The following is a 19,760-nucleotide window of genomic DNA, read 5'->3' on the forward strand; positions in this document are numbered from 1 at the left end:
CGGAAAGCTGGCCTTGTTGCTAAGCTCGGGGTGGGGGGGGGAATTGCCTTTCTACGAGTTGCTTATTTTAAAGGGGACCTGTTTATTGCCATTTTAGCTCCCAGGTGCTTTACCAACGCACCTCGAGCAGCAGGCAGGTTTGTGCAGTTGCTAYATAGGTCTCTGCTAGTAGCTGTCATATGCCGCTACTCTGCGATGTGCGAGGCTGCTGCGGTTGTTGACGCTGCCGTTCTTGCTCCTGAAAGCCTCATTTCTCGGTGCAAAGMAGCCTTGGCTGCGAGACTTGGTTTCAGGTGCAATGTTCTTCTGGCCCATAACCTGGACACAGGCGCTATCCTGAGGGCCATAGACTCAGACTCTGCACCGGCTCTGCTCTCTGCATCGCAGGGGACTCTACTGGCAGGTGTGAGACAGAGACTAACCAGAGTGAGAGAGAGAGTGATTTTTTTTTTTTTTCCCCAGTTGCTGTGGTTAATCCTACCCTTGGGCTTCTGTTCCCTAGGGCTTAAGCTCTGTGACATTCCTGGGAGCATTTGCATTGACTATGCAACGCAGAGACGTGACTGCGCCTGTGATCCCTGCACTACTGCTTTTCCAGACCTGTGCTCYTCTGGGTAGCTACAGTAGCAGACAGCAAAATTCGTAGCTGCTTAGACTAGTGTTGAGGCACTCTTGGTGTTTATGGCAATTGAGTGCGCTTAGATTGAGCTACTGTAGGTTGAGGAGACACAGAAACGGCTGCGTGCTGTGACAGCCCTAATTTTGGWCTGGGATAGCTTGCACAGCACATTGCTTTGTTATGTGTATTTTTAAGTTCACTTGTGGCTTCAGCAGGTGGACTTGTTTCGAGGCTCAGATGTGATGCACAGCAGCAGGGATTTTGCAGGGCTACAGTTGATAGCTCTGTAGTTCTTGGTTCAAGTATCAGGTTTACTTAACAGCAAGGTCAGCAGCTCCTGAAATCTAACTGCCTCTAAGCAGACTCCTTTGATGTGAAGGATGAATTCTGCAATGCCACAATGTCACCCTGCACAAACCACCCTACAGCAGAGCTGTACTGCAGGGGTCAGACATCCTTTGCAGCAGCATCCTCTCACTCTCGGCCTGGGTATGAAACTCGTGTTTATTAACATGCCAGATGAACCTTTGGTGCAAAGTCCCTTGTATATAAGCCTTCTGCTAAACCACCCATTACGTGTGACTTACTTAAGCCATCTTCTTCAGGTGGTCTGGAGTCAGTCCCAAGCAAAGAACAAGTGCAGCAAGAGCCTTCCATCTTCTGAAAGCATCAGCACCCTTTTGTCCTACCTTGATTTGCATTTACTTTTGGTCTAGTTGTTTAGTGTACTTAAACAGTGGCTCCCCTCTGATTCCTCCCTTCTGTTTGCCAACATACTTTTCTGGATAGCTTTTGAATATTTCTATTCAGAGCTGTGTCTGGTTTCAGAGTGTTTTTTTTTCTCTCTACTCTTTCCCCCCCACCACCACCCTTTTTTTTTATTTTCTTGGCAGCAGAAAAGTGCCTTTAGTATGTGAGAAGCTGCTGTGAATACTGTGGACTGGACTCTGGACTGCCTGGTGAGATACTTAAAGGCTGTTGAACTGTTCTTAAGAACTTGGCTTACTCGTTTTAAGCAAGTACAAAGCTTGTGGTGACAAGCATTCCTCTCCCTTACTCAAAATTCTCTCCATCCTTTTCTAAAATATATACTAACTGCAAATATCAACCCAAAAGCTATCCCCTACCCACCCACACTTTGCAGCACCAAATGTGGTGGAGCACCAGCTGGCTGTTTCCATAACTGTCTTTGCACATAGGGCATATGTGTAAGCAAAGAAGAGCTAAACTGGCGGTGGTGTTTGCAAGACTCTGTCAGTGCCAGGAGAAGCTAAATAGCGCTTAAGCTGGGCTCGCATGGTTTGGATGCACTTTGACTTCAGTATCAAGATTTCATCCAGCTTGGTCACAAAGTTCTGAAAATCCTGGAGAGAAAAACAAAAGGAAAGCTTGGGAAAAAACAGCAGTAGCAAGTCAGAGAAAATCAGCATATTTTATGAGGTACTGCAGCACTACATAAAATAATGTTTTCTATTCTACAGTGAAATAGACTTACTTACTCATTATTTCCTTATTAAAGTACTGACTCTCAAATACAGCAAAGTTCAATGCCACCAATTACTGAAGTTAATTTACTCTTGTAGTTTTTTTCCGTTAGCTGTCTAATACACTGGCTTAAAAAAAAAAAAAAAGAGGAATACAATTCCTGCTGTCACCCTTCTACACAGGTTACCTTTTAGAGGGTTTGGTGCAGGTATTAATCATCTGAGGTGCATTTTTACAACATACTGAATCTGCTGTTTCCCACGTTCCTGACACCTCTCTTATGTTGGAGCTAACAATCATGAAGATCAGCAGTGCTCAGACAGGGAAAAAAAAAAGACATTCATGGGAGAGGGGAAGGATTGTTTTACATCAGGTCACAGAGCCAGTCTAACCCCTGCATAGCTGCAGGTCTGCTAGATCGGACATGAGAAACAGCAGCAAGGTATGGCCTAGGGAGAGGCCATGGCKTTCCATAGCAACCTGCCACAAAATTAGACAAAGTATGATCTGAAACTGCACCTAAAACTGAAATTGAGGCAGTTATTTTTAAGCAAGGCTTGTGTTAATAAAGGAGCATTCAGATTTGCTCCTGCCTGATGACAAGAGAGTTTGCTGCCTTTTTTCACAGGTCAGAGACTAAGAACTGGGGAAGCGTCAGTGTTCTCAGGGCTAGGGACTTCAACTGCTCCTGCGTAAAAAAAGTCCTGCATGCAGGACTCAGCACTACACCTTGTCCTGCAGACATCAGCAAGGTAATGAAGACCAACCTAGCTGCCCTGGCTGATTTTTTGTTAAGCAATTTAAATACTGCTTGGTTCAGCATGTGCTAATGTGCTGGGTGTTGCCCAGAGTCGCTCTGTGGCCCAGGTTTTATGGCTAGCAAAGTGGCAGCTATCTGAAAGCTGATGGAGGACAAACTGACCTGGGAAGTCCAAGCTATTCATTGCCAAGGAAAGGTCCTGCTGTGAAGTGACACTACCAAGCAAAAGCTATTCACGCACTGCTGGAGGCCTAGCAGCAGCACCACATTCCTGCTAGCGCCAAAGTTATTACAAGAAACAACCTTATATAATTAAAAAAAAAATACTTTGTATCACCTCAACCTCTGCTACAAAATTAATACAGCTCATGCCTGTTGTGCACCTTCCTGAACTGCTATGTTTCTGGTACTACATCTCATGCACAGTGCTGTCAGCTGGAAATCACAGCAGATTAGCCACATGGTGGCTGCCATTCTGGATTGCCTGAGGCAAGAGTAGCTGAATTCCCTGTAGCTGAATTTCATGTTTGAAGCTGTGATAGGAAGAAAAATGGCTTTGATAATATAATGCAGTAGTGGAATTTGGTTTTACTGCTAGGGCCTGGGAACAAGGAAGGCAGGAGGCTGTCACTGGGAAACGTTAGCAGTCTGGGTGGGAGATGAGAGGCTCGTCACACAACTGCAGCATGCGCCTATCAGGAAGCAGGAGCAATCACAGAATATGATCTGAAGAGAAACCAGAGTACCTGAACTGCCTGACCAGCAGAGGGGCCATGCGGGCGCCAGTCTTTACAGTCAAGCCTTTACTGTTGTAATCCAAGACAAGGACAAGCCACGAAACCCCTGAGTGACAGAAGAAACTAACAGCCTCTGAGGGAGCCAATAAGCACAGCAGCTAGAGCAAACGAGCGAGCAAGGCCGTGCTGATCGGGGTTGGCACATCTGCAATGTGATAAGCACGGGACTCCCAGGAGGAAGTGGCAATGGGGCACTTCACCACCAACCGTGACATCCCACTGTCATGCTTTACGGGAGTGCTGCTTTCCGTACTATTGACTCACATGGTCCAGCCTGTAAAGGGTAAAAAAAAACCTCACACGGGAAGAAACCCTGTTTGGTACAGTTTGGTACCCATGTCGCAAGACAAGAGAGAGCTGTCTTAGCAGAGACAAGCAGTCCAGGGCTGGCCCATCAGCCTCCTTCTCCCCCAAGGACCTGGCAGAGTGGAGACCGGCAAAGACAGGACAAGTCCTGAAAATGAGCTGCCTCCTAGGACTCAGGGAAGCACCAGAGGGTAAGGGGAAGAACACGAGAGATGTCACTGATTCAGATTAAAGATTAATTTATGCAGATTCAATGGGTATTGAAATCATCACCCGAAAAACTTACCGTTGCTGACACCTGATTTATCAAGCACTCTTCCTTAAAGCACAAGGATGCCATTTCATCCAGCTGCTGCCGATGGGCTCGAATCATAGCCTGTCTGATTAACATAAAGCATACCCTTGGTTACTCAGGCTGCCGCTCTATCTGTAACTACTACGAAGCTCTGATAAGCTTTTAAAAAGGAGGAATATCCCCGAAGAAATTTTGCTGCTGGTGGTTGCTGGCACTCAGGCACGCATACACAGAGTGGTTCTTGATGTGTGGTGGACTCTACTTGTCTGAGCTACAGGTAAAGAGCCTGATGACTGCGGATTGCTCTGCGAGGAGTGACTGTAGCCTCCTGTTAGCAGAGGCAGCACAGGAACACATACTGCCTTTTACCGTAGGGAAACCTAGAAGGAAAACAAAAAACAACCCTCCCTGGTAAGACCATGAGGTTGAAAACCATTTTGGCAAAAAACCAAGCACAGCAGGAAAGCTGTGCTGCTGTTCATTCCTTCGAGTGAGTTTCCCTGGCCTACCGTACATTTTATGTGGACTGAACGCAGTCTAGTCCTCGGGAGCTGGCAGTGGCAATGCCTGGCCTGTAGTACCTTGAAGCTGCACATCTGCATCTTCATGGACTCGCTTGCTGCTCTAGCTGTTTTTCTGTCCATATCACCTGCTTCTTCACGGGCAGTTTTGATATATTTTAGGTACTTTCTATCTTACAGGMAGCCAATTAGTTACGGAGAATTTCAGCTTGTATTATACTATTCATTCCTCTAATGTTATCCGAGGAAGCGCTAATGGAATAATTGGCTTCCTGTGAGATTTTAAAATATCACTAAATAACAGTCAATCACATATTTACAAAAGATAATGATTATAAATTATCCTTCATGTTACTAAATAATTATTTTATAGATTAATTGACTTCCTAACATTTATAAAGTACATAAAAGCATGATATACAAATAAAGGCAGATGTATTACATTTGTGTCTAGAATTTCTAAGCTCAATGACAAACTACAGTGGTAAGAAAGACTTACTGCGCCTTTTCCAGGGCTTCCTGCTGCTGCTTTCCCATCTCTGATGTAGCACTTGGGAAGATGATGTTGGGCAGGCCTGAGGGGCTATTTTCATTTGCTGATGGCTTAATCTCTTTGGAAGCAGATTCTGAATCTGCAGCAAAAGTGTCTTGTGTAAAAATACTCTGCATCAATTTGTTCTTAAGCAACCCAATTTCCTCACTCCTGAACAACTCAGCTGTGTCTTCAGAACGACTGAAGTCCTGGTTCCTCAGTCCTGACGCGGGCTGCAGCAGCAGGCTGCCTTCTTGAGATGGGGACTGGACTGTATAATCTGTATTTCCCACACTGGGAAAGCATGGTGCACCTGAAAAATAACTCTTTTCAGGAACATTAGTATGTATTTCCTGATCCATGGGCTCAACATTGTGTCCTTGATTTGAATCAGATTTTCCTGAACTACCAGCAATATCTTTACCATTAGCATCACACTGTCCCCTATCTGAGTATTCTTTGCACACTGAGTTACTGAGAAGCAAACCACCCTCTCTTTCTCCCAAGGAGTCCCTGGATTCAGCTGCAGATGTTTCTGTCAGGGCTTCATTTCCAACAAATACACTGCGAACAGCACCTTGATTTAATGAGCCCGAGCCCAGAAGGCAGCAGCACGGCTTCACATCACAGCCTGTGGGTGAAAACCACTTGTCTCCCATTTGCRGGAAACGCTGCAAGAAACGGTTCTTTCCACCGCGACGCATTTGCTCCCCCAGCTCCAACATACTGTCCGTCAGAGCTCTGTTTCTGGTACACTGCCAGGCCTCTTCCTCAAGTCTTTTCTGGGAACCAGGTATGTTCCTGTTCAACATCTGTTTCACGTGGGGAGACTTTCCCTGGTTGGAAGACACAGTCTCAGCATCAGTTGCTTCCTCATAGTCAAGAAGGGTTACTGTGAGAGGGGCCACTATCTCAGAAGTTAACTCAGATGAATTACTGGAAGCTCCACAATAGCTAACTCCATTTTTTTGAGTTTTCCATTTTAGGTCTCCTGCAAGGGCAGCCTGTCTATCCAATGTGCAATCTTCCTTCTGCTTACGCAGGAGGTTGAGCTCTTTGTACTCTGCAGTTCCTGATTTCAATATGGGAGAAACACATGGGTTTGGAGCCTCCTTTTCTGCAGTCAAGGTAGTTTCACTGGAATAAATGATACATTTGTGTTTGGGCTTGCATTGTTTGTGATCAGCTGGGAAATCTTTGCCATTTTTCCAGTTACAAGCAAGATCTTCTTTCAGGCAGTAAGGTTTTTCTGCAGTATTGCTTGCAGAGGACTCAATAGTTAAATCATAGCTCCAGTCTGATGGAGTTTTGCATCCACCTGCATTTTTGATGGATTCCTCTGTCTTTGGGCAGCTCCTGCTACAATCCCAGCTGTCATCTAGTTCATGTTCTTGCACAGGAATTGAGTATTTAAACAGTAAATCTTGTCTCTTTTGGTCTTTCTGTTCTTCCTCAGTTCCTTGTTCTCTTTGATGAAGGAAAAATGAATGTTGGCTGCATTCATTGGGGCTTCTTCTTTTCATGCTCTTTTGACTGCAGACAGGTGAGAAAGAATCTTCACTAAAATCACTGTCATCCAGATCTTCCAGCTGCATTCCCTCTTTGCTCAGGTCTGTGGGAGTAAGGCTCAGCTCCTGCTGCACTTGAATCTCCTGGGGCTTGTATTGAGTTAAAAATCTCTCAAGAGGTTGGTAGTTCAACTTTTGCTGTAGGATAGGTGGTTGCTGAAACTGCTGGTGATAAAGGCGTAAATGCTCCTCCCTTTCCTTCTGAAACGGAGAGAGGTTTGTCCAGGTTTCACCACACTGTTTAGCAAAGGCATCTCCCCACGCCAGATTGCCATCAGAAGGCTGATTTCCATCTCCAAAGGAAAAATCACCTCTAGAAACAAGCTGTTTCTGCACAGGTTGCACTGTCTGGACTTTCAGGCACTGGCCAGGTGGTTTATCTTGCACATACTTGTCTCTTTGGCCAATTTCTTTTGTCTCTGCCATGGCAGCATTTTTTATGATAAAATCCTTTGCAGTGTGGTTCTTTTCAGAGTGGGGCGACAGATCATCATCCTTCTTCTTCAGGGGCTGCCCTATTCGAAGGACTCCCTTAACTGGGCTAGTGTGGTGGAACCATGGCGAGCTGGGATTTCCTCTGCAGACATGCCCTTTGTTGACTCCCCTGGGGGTCGAGGTAAAAGGGACACTGGGTGGCTGGAGTGCTGAAGGACATGTTTTTGTTTTTGTAGCAGTTAAAGGATGCTGGAGGCCTAGCTTCACTTTCTTTGGAGAGCTCTTTTCCCCAGGTGGCAAAGAGGGAGAGTTTTGGATACGTTTTGGAGATACATTTCCAGCTATCCGACGTCTGTTTGTGACRGGGGTAGAACATTTAATCCCCTTTTTCAACTCTTTGACCCTGTAAATGAGGCTGGCTTTAGATGTCATGCTTTCATATAAATAACAGCACCTTCAGAACAAACTAATTCTTTGGCCTATCAAGGCTAAGCAGTTAATTGAATGCCATGATTTATGTTTAAATTATCAGTGACCCAGGCAGGCATCAAAAACAACTGTACCAAAATGCCTGAACTTCTGGAAAGGTCCATATAGCATTTTAAAGTGCTTCCTTGAACAACACATAACAGGCCAAGTGAGTGAAAATGGCCTCTATTCAATTTCAGCGGAAGAGGGTTGCATTTCCGCACTTTATCATGCGGCATGGCACAGTACCAGCTCAAATCAAGTTGGTACTCCCACTAACACAACACATAACCTCGCAGGACACATACCAGAGCTTTTGGAGTAGTTGTGGTATAGCTAATTAGGTCGGGGGATGTGTGTACAGGCTACACTATTCCTGGATCAGACTCATCTATGCAACTGCGAAGAGCTGCTCTAACTGGTGTCACCCTATTCTTTAAATTGTTTTTTACTCCTCTAGCCCCTAATACTTCTCTTAACGCCAGCACTCCATAGCTTGCAATCTATCKCTTCCTGTGTAGAAGGGAGGGTGAAAGGCTTTAACACACACTAGAAAGAACTACAATAAAAGACTAACACAAAACTTTGAGTACGGAGGTTAGCAATCCTGCAGTTACAGAAAGCACAGTGGTATTTTCATCTCTGAAAGCTGTCATCAGAAAGGAGTTACAAGACCTAGAGAATTTTATGATCCAACATAAGAGTGGAACAGGTAAGGATTGTATTTCCATCAGGAAAATTGCATTTCTTGCTTAACTCAGCATTTCCAATATCAAACTAAAACATAATCACAAACACATTATACATTACTTTTTTCTTGCAAGAAAACCCTTCCTTTTTTTTAACAAGTTTGAACTACATTACCCACCTGTCAGCATATCGCAAAGTGTTCAGTGTATGCTCTGTAGCTATGTGGCTAGGTGATACATTGGCTATCATACATGTCTTGGAATTGCCAATGAAAGAATCCTTTAGGACCTAAGAGCGGAAGGAAAATAAAAAGTTTAACATTTTCAGTAATTCACATATTTATTTTCAGACAACAAGGGATAAAAATTTAGAACCCATAGGATCAAGACTTGCAATTTAAAAAAACTACTTGAGCAGATTACTGTGTATTAGACTCCCCTGTACATACTATTTTGCACAAAGTATGTGGTAGAATCACACAATCAGTGAGGTTGGAAGGGACCTCTGGAGATCATCTAGTCCAACCTCCCTGCTCAAGCAGGGTCACCTACAGCATGGTAGACAGGGTTGCATCCAGGCAGGCCTTGAAGAGCTCCAGACAAGGAGACTCCACAACCTCTTTGGGCAATCTGTTCCAGTGCGCTCTCTTTCTCACAGGGAAGAAATTCCCCCTCACAGTCAGGCAAAACTTCCTGTGCTTCAGTTTCTGCCCATTGCCTCTTGTCCTGTCACACAGGACAACTGAAGAGAGTTTGTCCCCGTCCCCTTGACACCCTCCCTTCAGGTACTTGTACACATTGATAAGATCCCCCCTCAGTCTTCTCCTCCCCAGGCTAAACAGGCCCAGCTCTCGCAGCCACTCCTCATAGGGCTACAAAGATGATCAGAGGGCTGCAGCACCTGCCCTATGCTGGACTCTCTCCAGTAGCACCATATCTCTCTTGTACTGAGGAGAAAGTAATCACTGGTAAAGTGATTTAGCTCTGCTCAGAACATGTAAAAAGTTAACTCAGTTATCTGATGTTTGCCATGAATTAAGTGTGCACAGAGGCAGTTTAACACAACTCAAGTGACACACAATAACCGTCTCTTTTTACGTAGTCCACGTCTCAATTTGTCTTGTAATTCTTCGTTTACAACTTAAAATGAATACAAGTGTTAATCAGTGCTCCGAACAAACCCTTGCACCAGGTGCCACAAGGGTGCCCATATGTTTTGAGGAACGAAGCATATGTTACAACTAGAGTAAAGAAATGTTGATCAAAACTCCCCTGACTGTTACTGCACAGAAGATGCAAGACTGATGATAGAGTAGGTGGAGATGAATGATAATGCTTTAGAGTCTGGTTATGTAGATGTACACAAACTGAGTATCTGCTGACAGCTAGTCCATAGGGCTGTTTATGCAAAAATTCATACAGGACTGAGAGGACTCAATCACGGAGTTTGGGTGTTAGCGCACTTTCGGTGAAGCGGTCCGCCAGATTGATTTTATTTCTTGCTGACAGTTGGCTTTAACTCTGTGATTACCTTTAATGTTTGGAAAAGTTATTCATTTCTGTGTTTTTCAAAGGTTTAATAACAGCATATTTTTTCATTTCGCCCTCCTCAGGGAAATATCTACTGCTGTCTTCTTGCTGGTTTTACCTGAGTTAATTTGCTTTGGCGGAAAGGTGTATGAGCATGTTCCTGATCCAGTGCCCGAATGCATTCCTTTAGCTACCAAAACAAAAAGGGGAAAAACACATTAATCACAAGCTGKAGAGGAACTGAATTTCATCATACCTAACTTACAGATTTGCTATTTCCCTTATGTGCCTTTGGCTCCTACCACGTGACATCCCTTGCAGGGGGTGTCTGCATCACAGCCACAGCAGTGCAAGACTAGCTCTAGCTAGTTCAGGGATCAACAGCAGTTTAGCTGCACTCACAAAGAGCAAAGGTGCAGCACAGAGCATAAGCCAGCCCAGCCTGTCGGCTTTATGGGCTATACAGAACACGCCCAAGAAGATGAATAAAAACACACACGTTCAGCAAACACTAAGCTCCACGCTACTGTAGACTGCCTGCTGCCGCCACCACAGCTAACTTGTCTAGAATCAGATCAGGCGAGTCCATGCTAGACTATGCTAAAGCTTGCCAGGCATGTGTATCCCTAGGACGATACAGGTGTATAAATCCAGAACAGAGCTTTTTTGAGCTCCTTCTCAAAAAGATTTCTTCTAGAATAAGTTCCTTTCCTTCTGGAAAAAAAATGGACAGAAACAGTGCAAATTCCTTATTCCATTTGGGCATTATGTTCATCTTTAGCCAAAAGTGGCATAAGCAAATGTGGGCATATTCCTCCCCATGCCAGCTAGATATCCCATCTATGTACCCTGTAAGTGTGGGTACACTGGGCTGCGTTAGGAGAAGGCGGATCTGAAACCATCTCCTCTCTGCACCAGCACAGAGCCCCAAACTTAACTACAGGGGAGAGCTTGGGCCAGCAGCCAAGTAATTAGATGTAAGGCAACTTGGATTCAAGCCCAGATTCAAGTCCCTGCTCAGAAGGTAGTATAGATGCAGCCTGTCTGTCTAAACAAATATTTCACTACRCCTTTTGCCTGGCTAATAAGAACTATATACAAAATACTGTGAGTGAAGCAACAGACTTCCCAGGGAGTAGAGATACAGCCACAGAACTCCCATTAAAACTAACAGAGTATGAGCGGCTGGCTGCAACCATGCATTTCACAGAACACATCAGACCTCTCCTTCTTAATAACCATCACCAGAGATAGCTCGTAGTCTTGAGGAAACATCTCTTGATTTGTTACCGGCCTAGAAAAGATGTCATTTTCAAACTTAAATGTGTGTCCTTTTGGTCATGTTTTCACTGGCACAAGCACAATAGCATCACACTCCATATCAGGCTTGGATGCTTTCTAAAACTGGCAGAAGTATGTACAACCATGAGGCAAATCATTATAAAAGCAAACATTGAGGGAAAAATAAACAGATTACAGAATTGTCATGGTGATATTAGTATAAAGCAGCCTTTCTACATTTAAAAGAACAACTCCCACTTAAATGACACATATTTCTCACTTCTACTGCATATTGTTACAAAGCCCACCTCTAACAAGTAAGTACAAGATTGTCAAACTATTTTAATGTTTGATACTGCTTCTCATAACTGCGGTATCTGAATTTCTTCTACTTGAAATCAACATGCACATTAAAACCAACAGTAAACTTTAAACTTCATATATTTAAAGGCCAGAAGAGAACATTATGATAATAAATGAATAGAGCTAAGCTTTTGCAGACTGCAGGTCATGTAGACTTACTCAAAAGATGGCTTTTAATGAGTTAATGCCGTTGCTATTGGTAGATTATTACCAGGTATTTACTCAGCTTCACACAATAGCAATAATACAAGCAGTCTCATTTAAGAGTTATTTTTAAAACAGTTTTGCAAACCTATGTTAAGCCGCAGTTCTCAAGAATCATTTCTGTATTTCAAACAGATAAACTGGGAYATACTGTAACTATGAGGGTCACACAGAAAAGCAACAGACTCATATTCAGATTCTGCCTCCCTTGCCACTCAGTTATTCATCAGCAAGTACTCAAGAAAGTGAGAAGCACGCAAATACATTTGCTTTACATGATATTATTCCACAGTCAGAAAGGCTCTGTGCAAAAAAACATTTTTGATTTTCAAAGCAGAATAAGCCAAGCCCTATTAACTGCAAGCTAAAAGCATAAACAAATGATGATTGCGCACAGCGACTTCCGCACTGTTGTTTCACACTTTCTGATTGCGTATCACTTTTCTCATTTAGGGAAGTCCTCTCTCCACCAATGAGCTGTGTTAATTTGAATTAAAGGGCACGTAAAGCTTGCTGCACAATTTCTAGAGGCATTTCTGCTTTATCTTAGATGGCATTACTCCGCTCCTTATCCTTCTTTATATAACTGTGTACACTTACAGAAGACAGTTTACATCAAGAGTGCATTTCCTCCTGTTCCTTTCTGCCCACCTGTGAACTCCTGTATCCTATGCTCTTGAGTATTTAAGTCCTTCCTTCCTGGTTTGTTAAAGAAATCTGAGTTCAAGAGGTGAAAATAAGCAGCAGGAACAGATGTGCTTTTAGGAAACAAATACGGCAATTTCAAGCTAATAATCTCTGTAAGCAAAAGGGACCTAAAACTTCCATATAAAATATGATAGTATACCTAATATTTTCTATGCTATGTTTACCTGACTTGCTCTAAAAATGCATTAGAAAGATTTGATTTTCATCCCATAATTTTTTTTCCCCTCTTAAATTGCCTTTCGGGCACCACAGTTAAACTGGGAACACTTAGTACTTCATGCTTGTTTCTCTCCCCACCTGCCACGGGATCCATACACACACTATTCTGTGGTTTCTTCTCAACCTAAAACCCCCACAAAAATTAATTACAAAACCTTCCCCAGGCATGCTAGTAGCTTACTGCTAAAAGGCTTTGGTTTATTTCTGCTCCTTCCATTTTTGTTTGTCGATCCGAATCTCTGGCATCAGCTGCCCTTTCACTGCCAGCCAAGTCAATGAATGATATCCTAGGAAAAACAAATTTGCATTTATCTTAGGGGCTTGTTTTCTTTTCTTAAAAAACAAACAAACAATAAAAAAAACAAAAACAAAAACATGACATCAGAAGACTAATCAGAAATAACTACCATTGAACAAGGAGAAAAACTGACTGAAAACATCCGAGGCCTCAAAATAAGCATAGAAGCAGCTCCAGGAACAGTGTCAGAGTGTTATGGCACTAACACAGTCATAACAGACAGTCTAATTGCATGTGATAAGAGACTCCAGTCTTATGGTAAAGCTATTTACATGAGTAAAGCATACATCTCTCTAGATAATCCTTGTTCTTGTAGCTTCCTAAGAACACAGTTAAAGAAATGGTAAACTTTTTGAGTCTCCTTCTAGGTAAAACAGACATCTGCCTAGTCAAATGGGAATTCAGGGAGATATGTACAGAAATTTCCAGGCATATTCTCTTACAGGCATATTTTGGGATCCTTTCCCCATTCCAGTTCCATTTCTCTTTCAATAACAAAAAATAGCACACATGCCACACCTACATAACCACACACACTTCTATTTTCAAGCCTGCCTGCTCTGCCTTTGCCTTGCTCCTTTCCACTATTTGTTGCTCTAACATTTCACCTTGTATTTACAGGAAGATCCTGGGGAGGAAGACTGCCTCTTATTTGTTGGGACAGTGAGTCAGAACGTTTTTGGGCACTCAGTAGCAACGTAAACACTTAGATGCCTTTAATCAGACTATTTCTTGGGATTGTTTAGTCTGGAGAAGTGATGACTGAGTAAAGACACAATTACAGTCTTTAAATATGTAAAGTGAAAGCCACAAGAGGAAGTAAACTGCTTTATTTTTTTGTCTGAGGCAGATAGCATCAGAATTGCATGCTCAAGCTATCAGAGAGGTTTAGGGGAGTTACTAGGATTTCTCTGACCAAAAGGAGACTTCTTGAATGGAAACACCTCCCCATAGGCTAGTCACCCCAGGAGAGAAAGGTGCCTTTAAAGGCAACTCCATCTGATCTGTTCTAGGTGACTATGCAGAATGGTATGAACCAGGTCCCAGAAATGGCTCTTTCCTTTCGCTGACTTCAAAAGTGATGAGCTCACACATAGAGGTGACCACTGCAGATATTTACCCTGGGCCAGATTAATGCCAGACAAGAAAAGTTTTCTAACACTGAAGATGAAGGGATGGATTTGATTGTCTCAAGATGGCAGTAAAACTCCACTGGAAATCTTTAAGAACAAGTTCGACAAATGTTTGCCAGAATGGCTTAAGCACTCTTCCTTGGAGCAGAAAAAAAGAGTTATGAAACTTCTCAAATTCCCTTTGAACCCTGTCTTCTGGTTTAACTTAAGAGTTACCCACAAATTCAGTATCTCTTTTGAGTTTGCCTCCTTGATGTCCTCGAGATCGACTTCCTCCTCAAATGTTGGCRGTGCAGATCAGCAAGTTACCAACATGGCATATCTGCCGGATTGTACAGTTCTGTTTTTAATCTTACCTTCCAARTGTCCTGTTGGCTGTGTCTTTAATTTGGATCTGGATGATAGCATGAGATCGAGAGGAATCCGAGTTGACTCCAGTAGCTCCTGTGCTACGCTCCTTTCCCCCCTTCAAAATCACCTGGAAAACAAGGGGAACAAAATCCAAATAAATTGTACATAAAAATGTAATATCTCTCTCTCTCAAAAAAAAAAAAAAAAAGATCCTGCCCTCTTAAGTTTAGTTTACATTCAAAGGAATACTCCATTATAGCCCTGAAATCTAGGTGCAGGGCAGGTGTTAATTTAGACTGAATTCTTTCCAATGCTTCTTTCAGAACTTTGTATATGGATTTGCTTGTGGTGACACCACAGAGTTCAGAGACCATATTGCAGGCAAGAAGTCACTGCACTGCATATTCACTCTGATTTGCAAAATATTTAGACTATAAAATGAAAGAAAGTATATTGCAGAGATGACCTCAGACACTCATGGGATTGAGTATTTGTTGTGGTTCTGTTGTTGTGGTTTTTTTGTTGTTTTAATTTCACATTCCTTTGTCATAGATTGGTACTGTTACCCAGAAAAATCAAGAGCCACACTCTACAATAAGACACAAAGTGCCAAAACATTTCTCCACAACTAATAGAAATAATGCCAGAGTAAGTAGCGAGGCTAAAGGATCAATTCTATTCAAGGTCAGCAACAAAATAAGAAAACAAAGGGCAGAAGTATGGCAGAAGGGCAACAGCACCTTCAAGATATAACTCCAGATAATTCTCTGTTGCAAAATTTTAAGGACTATCACAGGAAGCCTAGACATAACTACAGTAGGACATCCATAAAACTGAGTCATTAACTCTGTTTATGGTAGCAAGAACAAATTAAAATATTAATCTAGCAAAATCCATATGGTTTCAGTTGACAAATGCACATTACTCTAGCCTTTCAGTGGCCAGTCAGTTCTCAGCCAGCAGCAGAACAAACTGTTGCAGCACCCGAACATTATACCAGAGTTAAATGCACAGAAAGTTTCTGAACCAAAGCCAACAATGAATTCAATTCAATGAATATTGAATAACTGTGGATATATTCAAGACTCACATCTATTGCAGACTATTCAAAAGTTCTGAGTCAAGCTAGTGACATTTTGGATTTCAAAAGAGCCTGTGGACAATACAAAATTAGTTTTTGCCAAGATACCTGTGAGAATAAAGTCATTTAATAGCTCTTCTGTGTTTGGAATGTAATAATACAGAAGAATGTGTTAATCAACCATATAGCAGATTTACAATCTAATTTGCAGAAGCATCACCAACATGTCCTGAAGCTTGGAGTTAATGAGAAGATAAAGAACAAAATTAAATGGAGTAAGTGGGCAACACTGTGCCAATTTTAATGAGTCAATTACACTATCAGGCACTTTTAATTTACAATTCCTTACTGAGAAAGGAATTAAACTATGCAAAGTCAAGAAAAATGGAAGGCAGATTTAACCAGCTTTCCTACCGCAGAACAGAGCAGAAAATTTGCTAATGCTCTTGTAGAGCTCAGCCAAGCAGGGGAGGCAGGCTGAAGTCTTGCCTGTGCTGAACATCAGCTACTGTTTAAAGGCTCTGATTTTTCAAGGCTGTTATCACCTACCATTGTCTAAGTAATATCTCAATTCCAACTCGGTTCAAAAGCTCATTCTTCAGTCTTTTCTATTTTCTGGTTTTATTAATTTTCAAATTTGTATCTGTTTTCCCATATCCACATACCCTTTAATTAGAAAACATAAGCTCATAGAAGCCAAAGAAATCATACTGGAGAAAAATATGGATCCATCAAACAAGTAAAAAATAAACTGATCAACTACACTTGCCCAACTGTATATTGTACCCTCACATCCACAGTATTTGTCAACTTTTATTGTCTTACTTGATGTACTGAGTTGCATTTAGACTTTAAATTCATTTTGAGTCACCTAGGATCTTTCAGTGTTCGTTTTGCTGGGACACTATTTAATTTCTGGGATAGTGACAGCAGCTTGTTTCTTGGCAAAGGTCTTCCCTAAGGTGTGGCAGCAGAAGCAGCAACTCTAAGTCAACAGTTCATGTGTCACTTAACACTAGTTACAGTGACCCAGGAAGCCGACTGAATAAAGGCACTTTTAACAGTGCTCCTCGATGCTCTGCTGAGGTTGCCAAGTTCAGAGCCTGCAACAGGAACATATACATATAGTACATAACAAATAATCTCATAAATTAATGAATTGGGCTGTAGAAGACAAAATATGCACCAAGATAGAGGCTACCTCTAACAGTAGGTCTACAGAGTCCACCTGAACCTCCCGCAGTCCGACTATCTGAACGACATGTTTGCTGTCTTCTCTTGCAAAAAGTCTGAAAGGGAAACACGGTTTGTAGAAAAGAAATTTATGAAGTCTCAAAGAGCAGCAATGGAAACATATGCCAGTGCTATGATACAACATGCAATATATATCAAGACTACCAATTAGGGGAGAGATAACATTGCCATTCACTTATTTTTAGAGCTGAAGAGCTATTTCATTTATAATACGTACCATTCATATTTCACTGTTAAAAAGATATTAACAAGGCATTTCTGCTAAAATAGGAAACAGTAATATAGTAGAGCAGACAAATAAATTATATTTACATTATAGAGTTCCTGTCTCTCTTTGAACTGCATCTCTGGCCTTTTCTAGGAAGTTCAGACTGTACAGCTTCTGCTCTGTTCAAGTTTTCAAGGTTCCATAGCTATAGAGTCAGAGTACAGGGCAACTCTGCTATGAATCACACAGAAGTAAATGTTACACTACGCAGGAAGAACATAGCCATGACATATATGGGGCAGAAGGTTTAATCTCCCCCATCAGTGACATATAGGACAGGACGTGCAGAGAACAGCCTATGCTTTCCCTAGTAAAACCACTCCTGAGACCAGGTTATACTACCTGACTTATATCCAAAGAAGAATTCCATGAACTATCACTCAGTATTAAAAAGGTCCTGCAAGACTGTTCTGCAAAAAGGGAATATGTGCACATACACAGAGTTGCTTGCAGAGATAGGTGAGCAGATGTTCACGCACCAAGGAAGAAAGCCTTCTGGCTGAGCCCTCCAGTATGGATGGTCTCAGCATACTGCTTTCAAGGATGCTAAAGGCCTGCAGCTGACAGGTGATTTCCTTCAAGATCATGCTGAAAAGATTTTACTGCTAACATCTTAACCGACCGTTATTTCAGATTTCAGACCATGGTATTCTTTTTTTTTTGTTGTTCAAGCTGTCTTGATTTCCACTCCAGATGGAGCTCCTGTAGGAGGACATATCTGTTCGAACTGGTCTTGGCCTGGGGAGTGCTGGGTGCTTCTGCTGGCAGGTGACAGCAGTGCCACCTGCAGACGTATGCTCTGCTTGAGTCACTGGGCTGCCAGGTAAAGGAGCTGAGGGAGGGGGTGAGCAGACCCTGGAGACTGACAGGATCCTCAGAGACTGCTGTGTCCCCACTGGAGTGCAAAGCTCCATTTGCACAGCAGGAGGGACAGCCAGAGGCTACGCTCAAGCATAGGGAAGACAGGGACCAGACAACAGCAGTCGCCAGAAAGACTTTTGGCAACAGGAAGGCTTCTTCTTTACTTGCATATGTTTAGCTGTTTTATTATGCATATTATAGTGTAAACAAAACAGTGTGAGATCATACTTCCAACAGGGCCCATATTTTTACTTGTTTTTTCCCCCCATAAAAATAACACAAATCAGTAGTACTATCAATGCCGTAGTATTTAGTGCCAGATTCTGCCCTCCCCTCTCACTAACTCACTCCCAGGAACAACCTTAATAAATATATAAAATTGATTATAAATGGTAATATATTAAATGTAATTGTACACAAAAAGTAACAAAATGATTTACAAACAGTAACTAACCAATTCATAACCCTAGCTTTACAACGATATGCCTCTTTATTTAAATACCTCTTTCTTCCATTTAGCAGGTCATAAAGCTGTCCACAGTAGATCTCATAAAAACTGATTAACACAAGGAGATCTTTCCTTGACTGCGGTGCTTCCAGGTGTCTAAAGATGTCCTTGGCAGCCAAGGCGTAGAGTCCCGGGTTCCGGTGAGTACCTATCATAGTGTAAGTCTTGCCAGCACCAGTCTGTCCATATGCAAAGCAGGTTGCATTGCCTCTGTAACGGTAAGTTTTATTTTTAGTGCCACATCTGATGTGTTCATGTCTATTAAAAGGGACTCTGCAATGTAAATATCTACAGAGATGACCCTCAGCAATGAGTTTCGGTTTGCATCTCCGTCTGGAAAACTGCAAAACCTTAACAGCAATTCCCGAGCACACCCTATGGAGAGCTGGCACATCACAGAATGCTGGCTCTCTTCCTTCTTTCCTCATGCCAAAAATGCATTTACAGCAGCTAATGATCCATTATTATTTTTCCAACTGTTCAGATGTTACAGAGATATTGTAGGATTATGAATGGGAATCCTTTTGATTATGAATCACAGAGAAAAATGACTGTGACGCAAGTTGCAAGACAGCCACAAGTCAGGTTCTGTACAGTGTTCTCAAAGATTAACACCCTAGCACTATAATTTACTGAGYAAAGTTAGTTTATCTCAAGCTGCAGCCCTGCATGCCCAGCTAAGTCAATCTGGCAACCTGTTGTTGCGTAGGGGAAGATTCTGCTCTTTCATTCCTCTGCTCTCAGTTATGTGACCTACAGCATCCTCTGTGCTGGCTCTGATGTTTGACTTGACAGTACTGAAACAGCAGAAAGTTTTTCAATTTTTTACGGGTTAGTTTTCCACTGTTTCAGTGGAGTAAAGTAACTTTTGGAATATCACAAAATATGTTAAAGCTGGCTTTGTGTAACCTGAGGGAATGTAGGACCCTGGAGTCCTAGGAGAAGGAAATGCAAGATGATCATTCTCTTCCAGTGGCAGAGAGCTGTTAGGTACCCTCACTTCAGCTAGTGAAAACACAATCTCAGCTTATTCCAGTTTACTACATCTTTGTCACTTTAACATTATAAGGGCAACGCACATGAAATCAAGTAGATCTCAGGATATGACTCTGCAGGCTTGCAAGCCCATCTCAGCTGAGGTTAACACATGCCTACCTCCCCCTCCCACCCCTCTTGTACAAGCATTCACAATTACAAGGTGAAGAGATTCGGGAACTAAATCAGCC

The 19,760-nt window shown here is 42.4% G+C and overlaps 1 protein-coding gene across 1 annotated transcript in view; it reads right to left on the reverse strand.

The window, feature by feature from the left end:
• Window positions 1–1,445: 1,445 nt before the first annotated feature.
• KIF24 (kinesin family member 24) overlaps window positions 1,446–19,760 on the reverse strand; it is a 32,227-nt gene continuing 13,912 nt past the window's right edge. Inside the window, exons 7-15 of the mRNA XM_085303007.1 lie at window positions 18,529–18,744; window positions 16,845–16,932; window positions 14,568–14,689; window positions 12,962–13,067; window positions 10,124–10,195; window positions 8,655–8,764; window positions 5,283–7,721; window positions 4,254–4,347; window positions 1,446–1,983 (exon numbers count right to left, since the gene is read on the reverse strand). Coding sequence (XP_085159133.1) covers window positions 1,843–1,983; window positions 4,254–4,347; window positions 5,283–7,721; window positions 8,655–8,764; window positions 10,124–10,195; window positions 12,962–13,067; window positions 14,568–14,689; window positions 16,845–16,932; window positions 18,529–18,744 — 3,388 coding nt within the window. The 3' untranslated portion in view covers window positions 1,446–1,842. The remainder of the gene's footprint in view (window positions 1,984–4,253; window positions 4,348–5,282; window positions 7,722–8,654; window positions 8,765–10,123; window positions 10,196–12,961; window positions 13,068–14,567; window positions 14,690–16,844; window positions 16,933–18,528; window positions 18,745–19,760) is intronic.

The sequence above is a fragment of the Rhea americana genome, unplaced genomic scaffold, assembly GCF_003343005.1.
Source record: "Rhea americana isolate MKP2758 unplaced genomic scaffold, rheAme1 scaffold_196, whole genome shotgun sequence".
NCBI lineage: Eukaryota > Metazoa > Chordata > Aves > Rheiformes > Rheidae > Rhea > Rhea americana.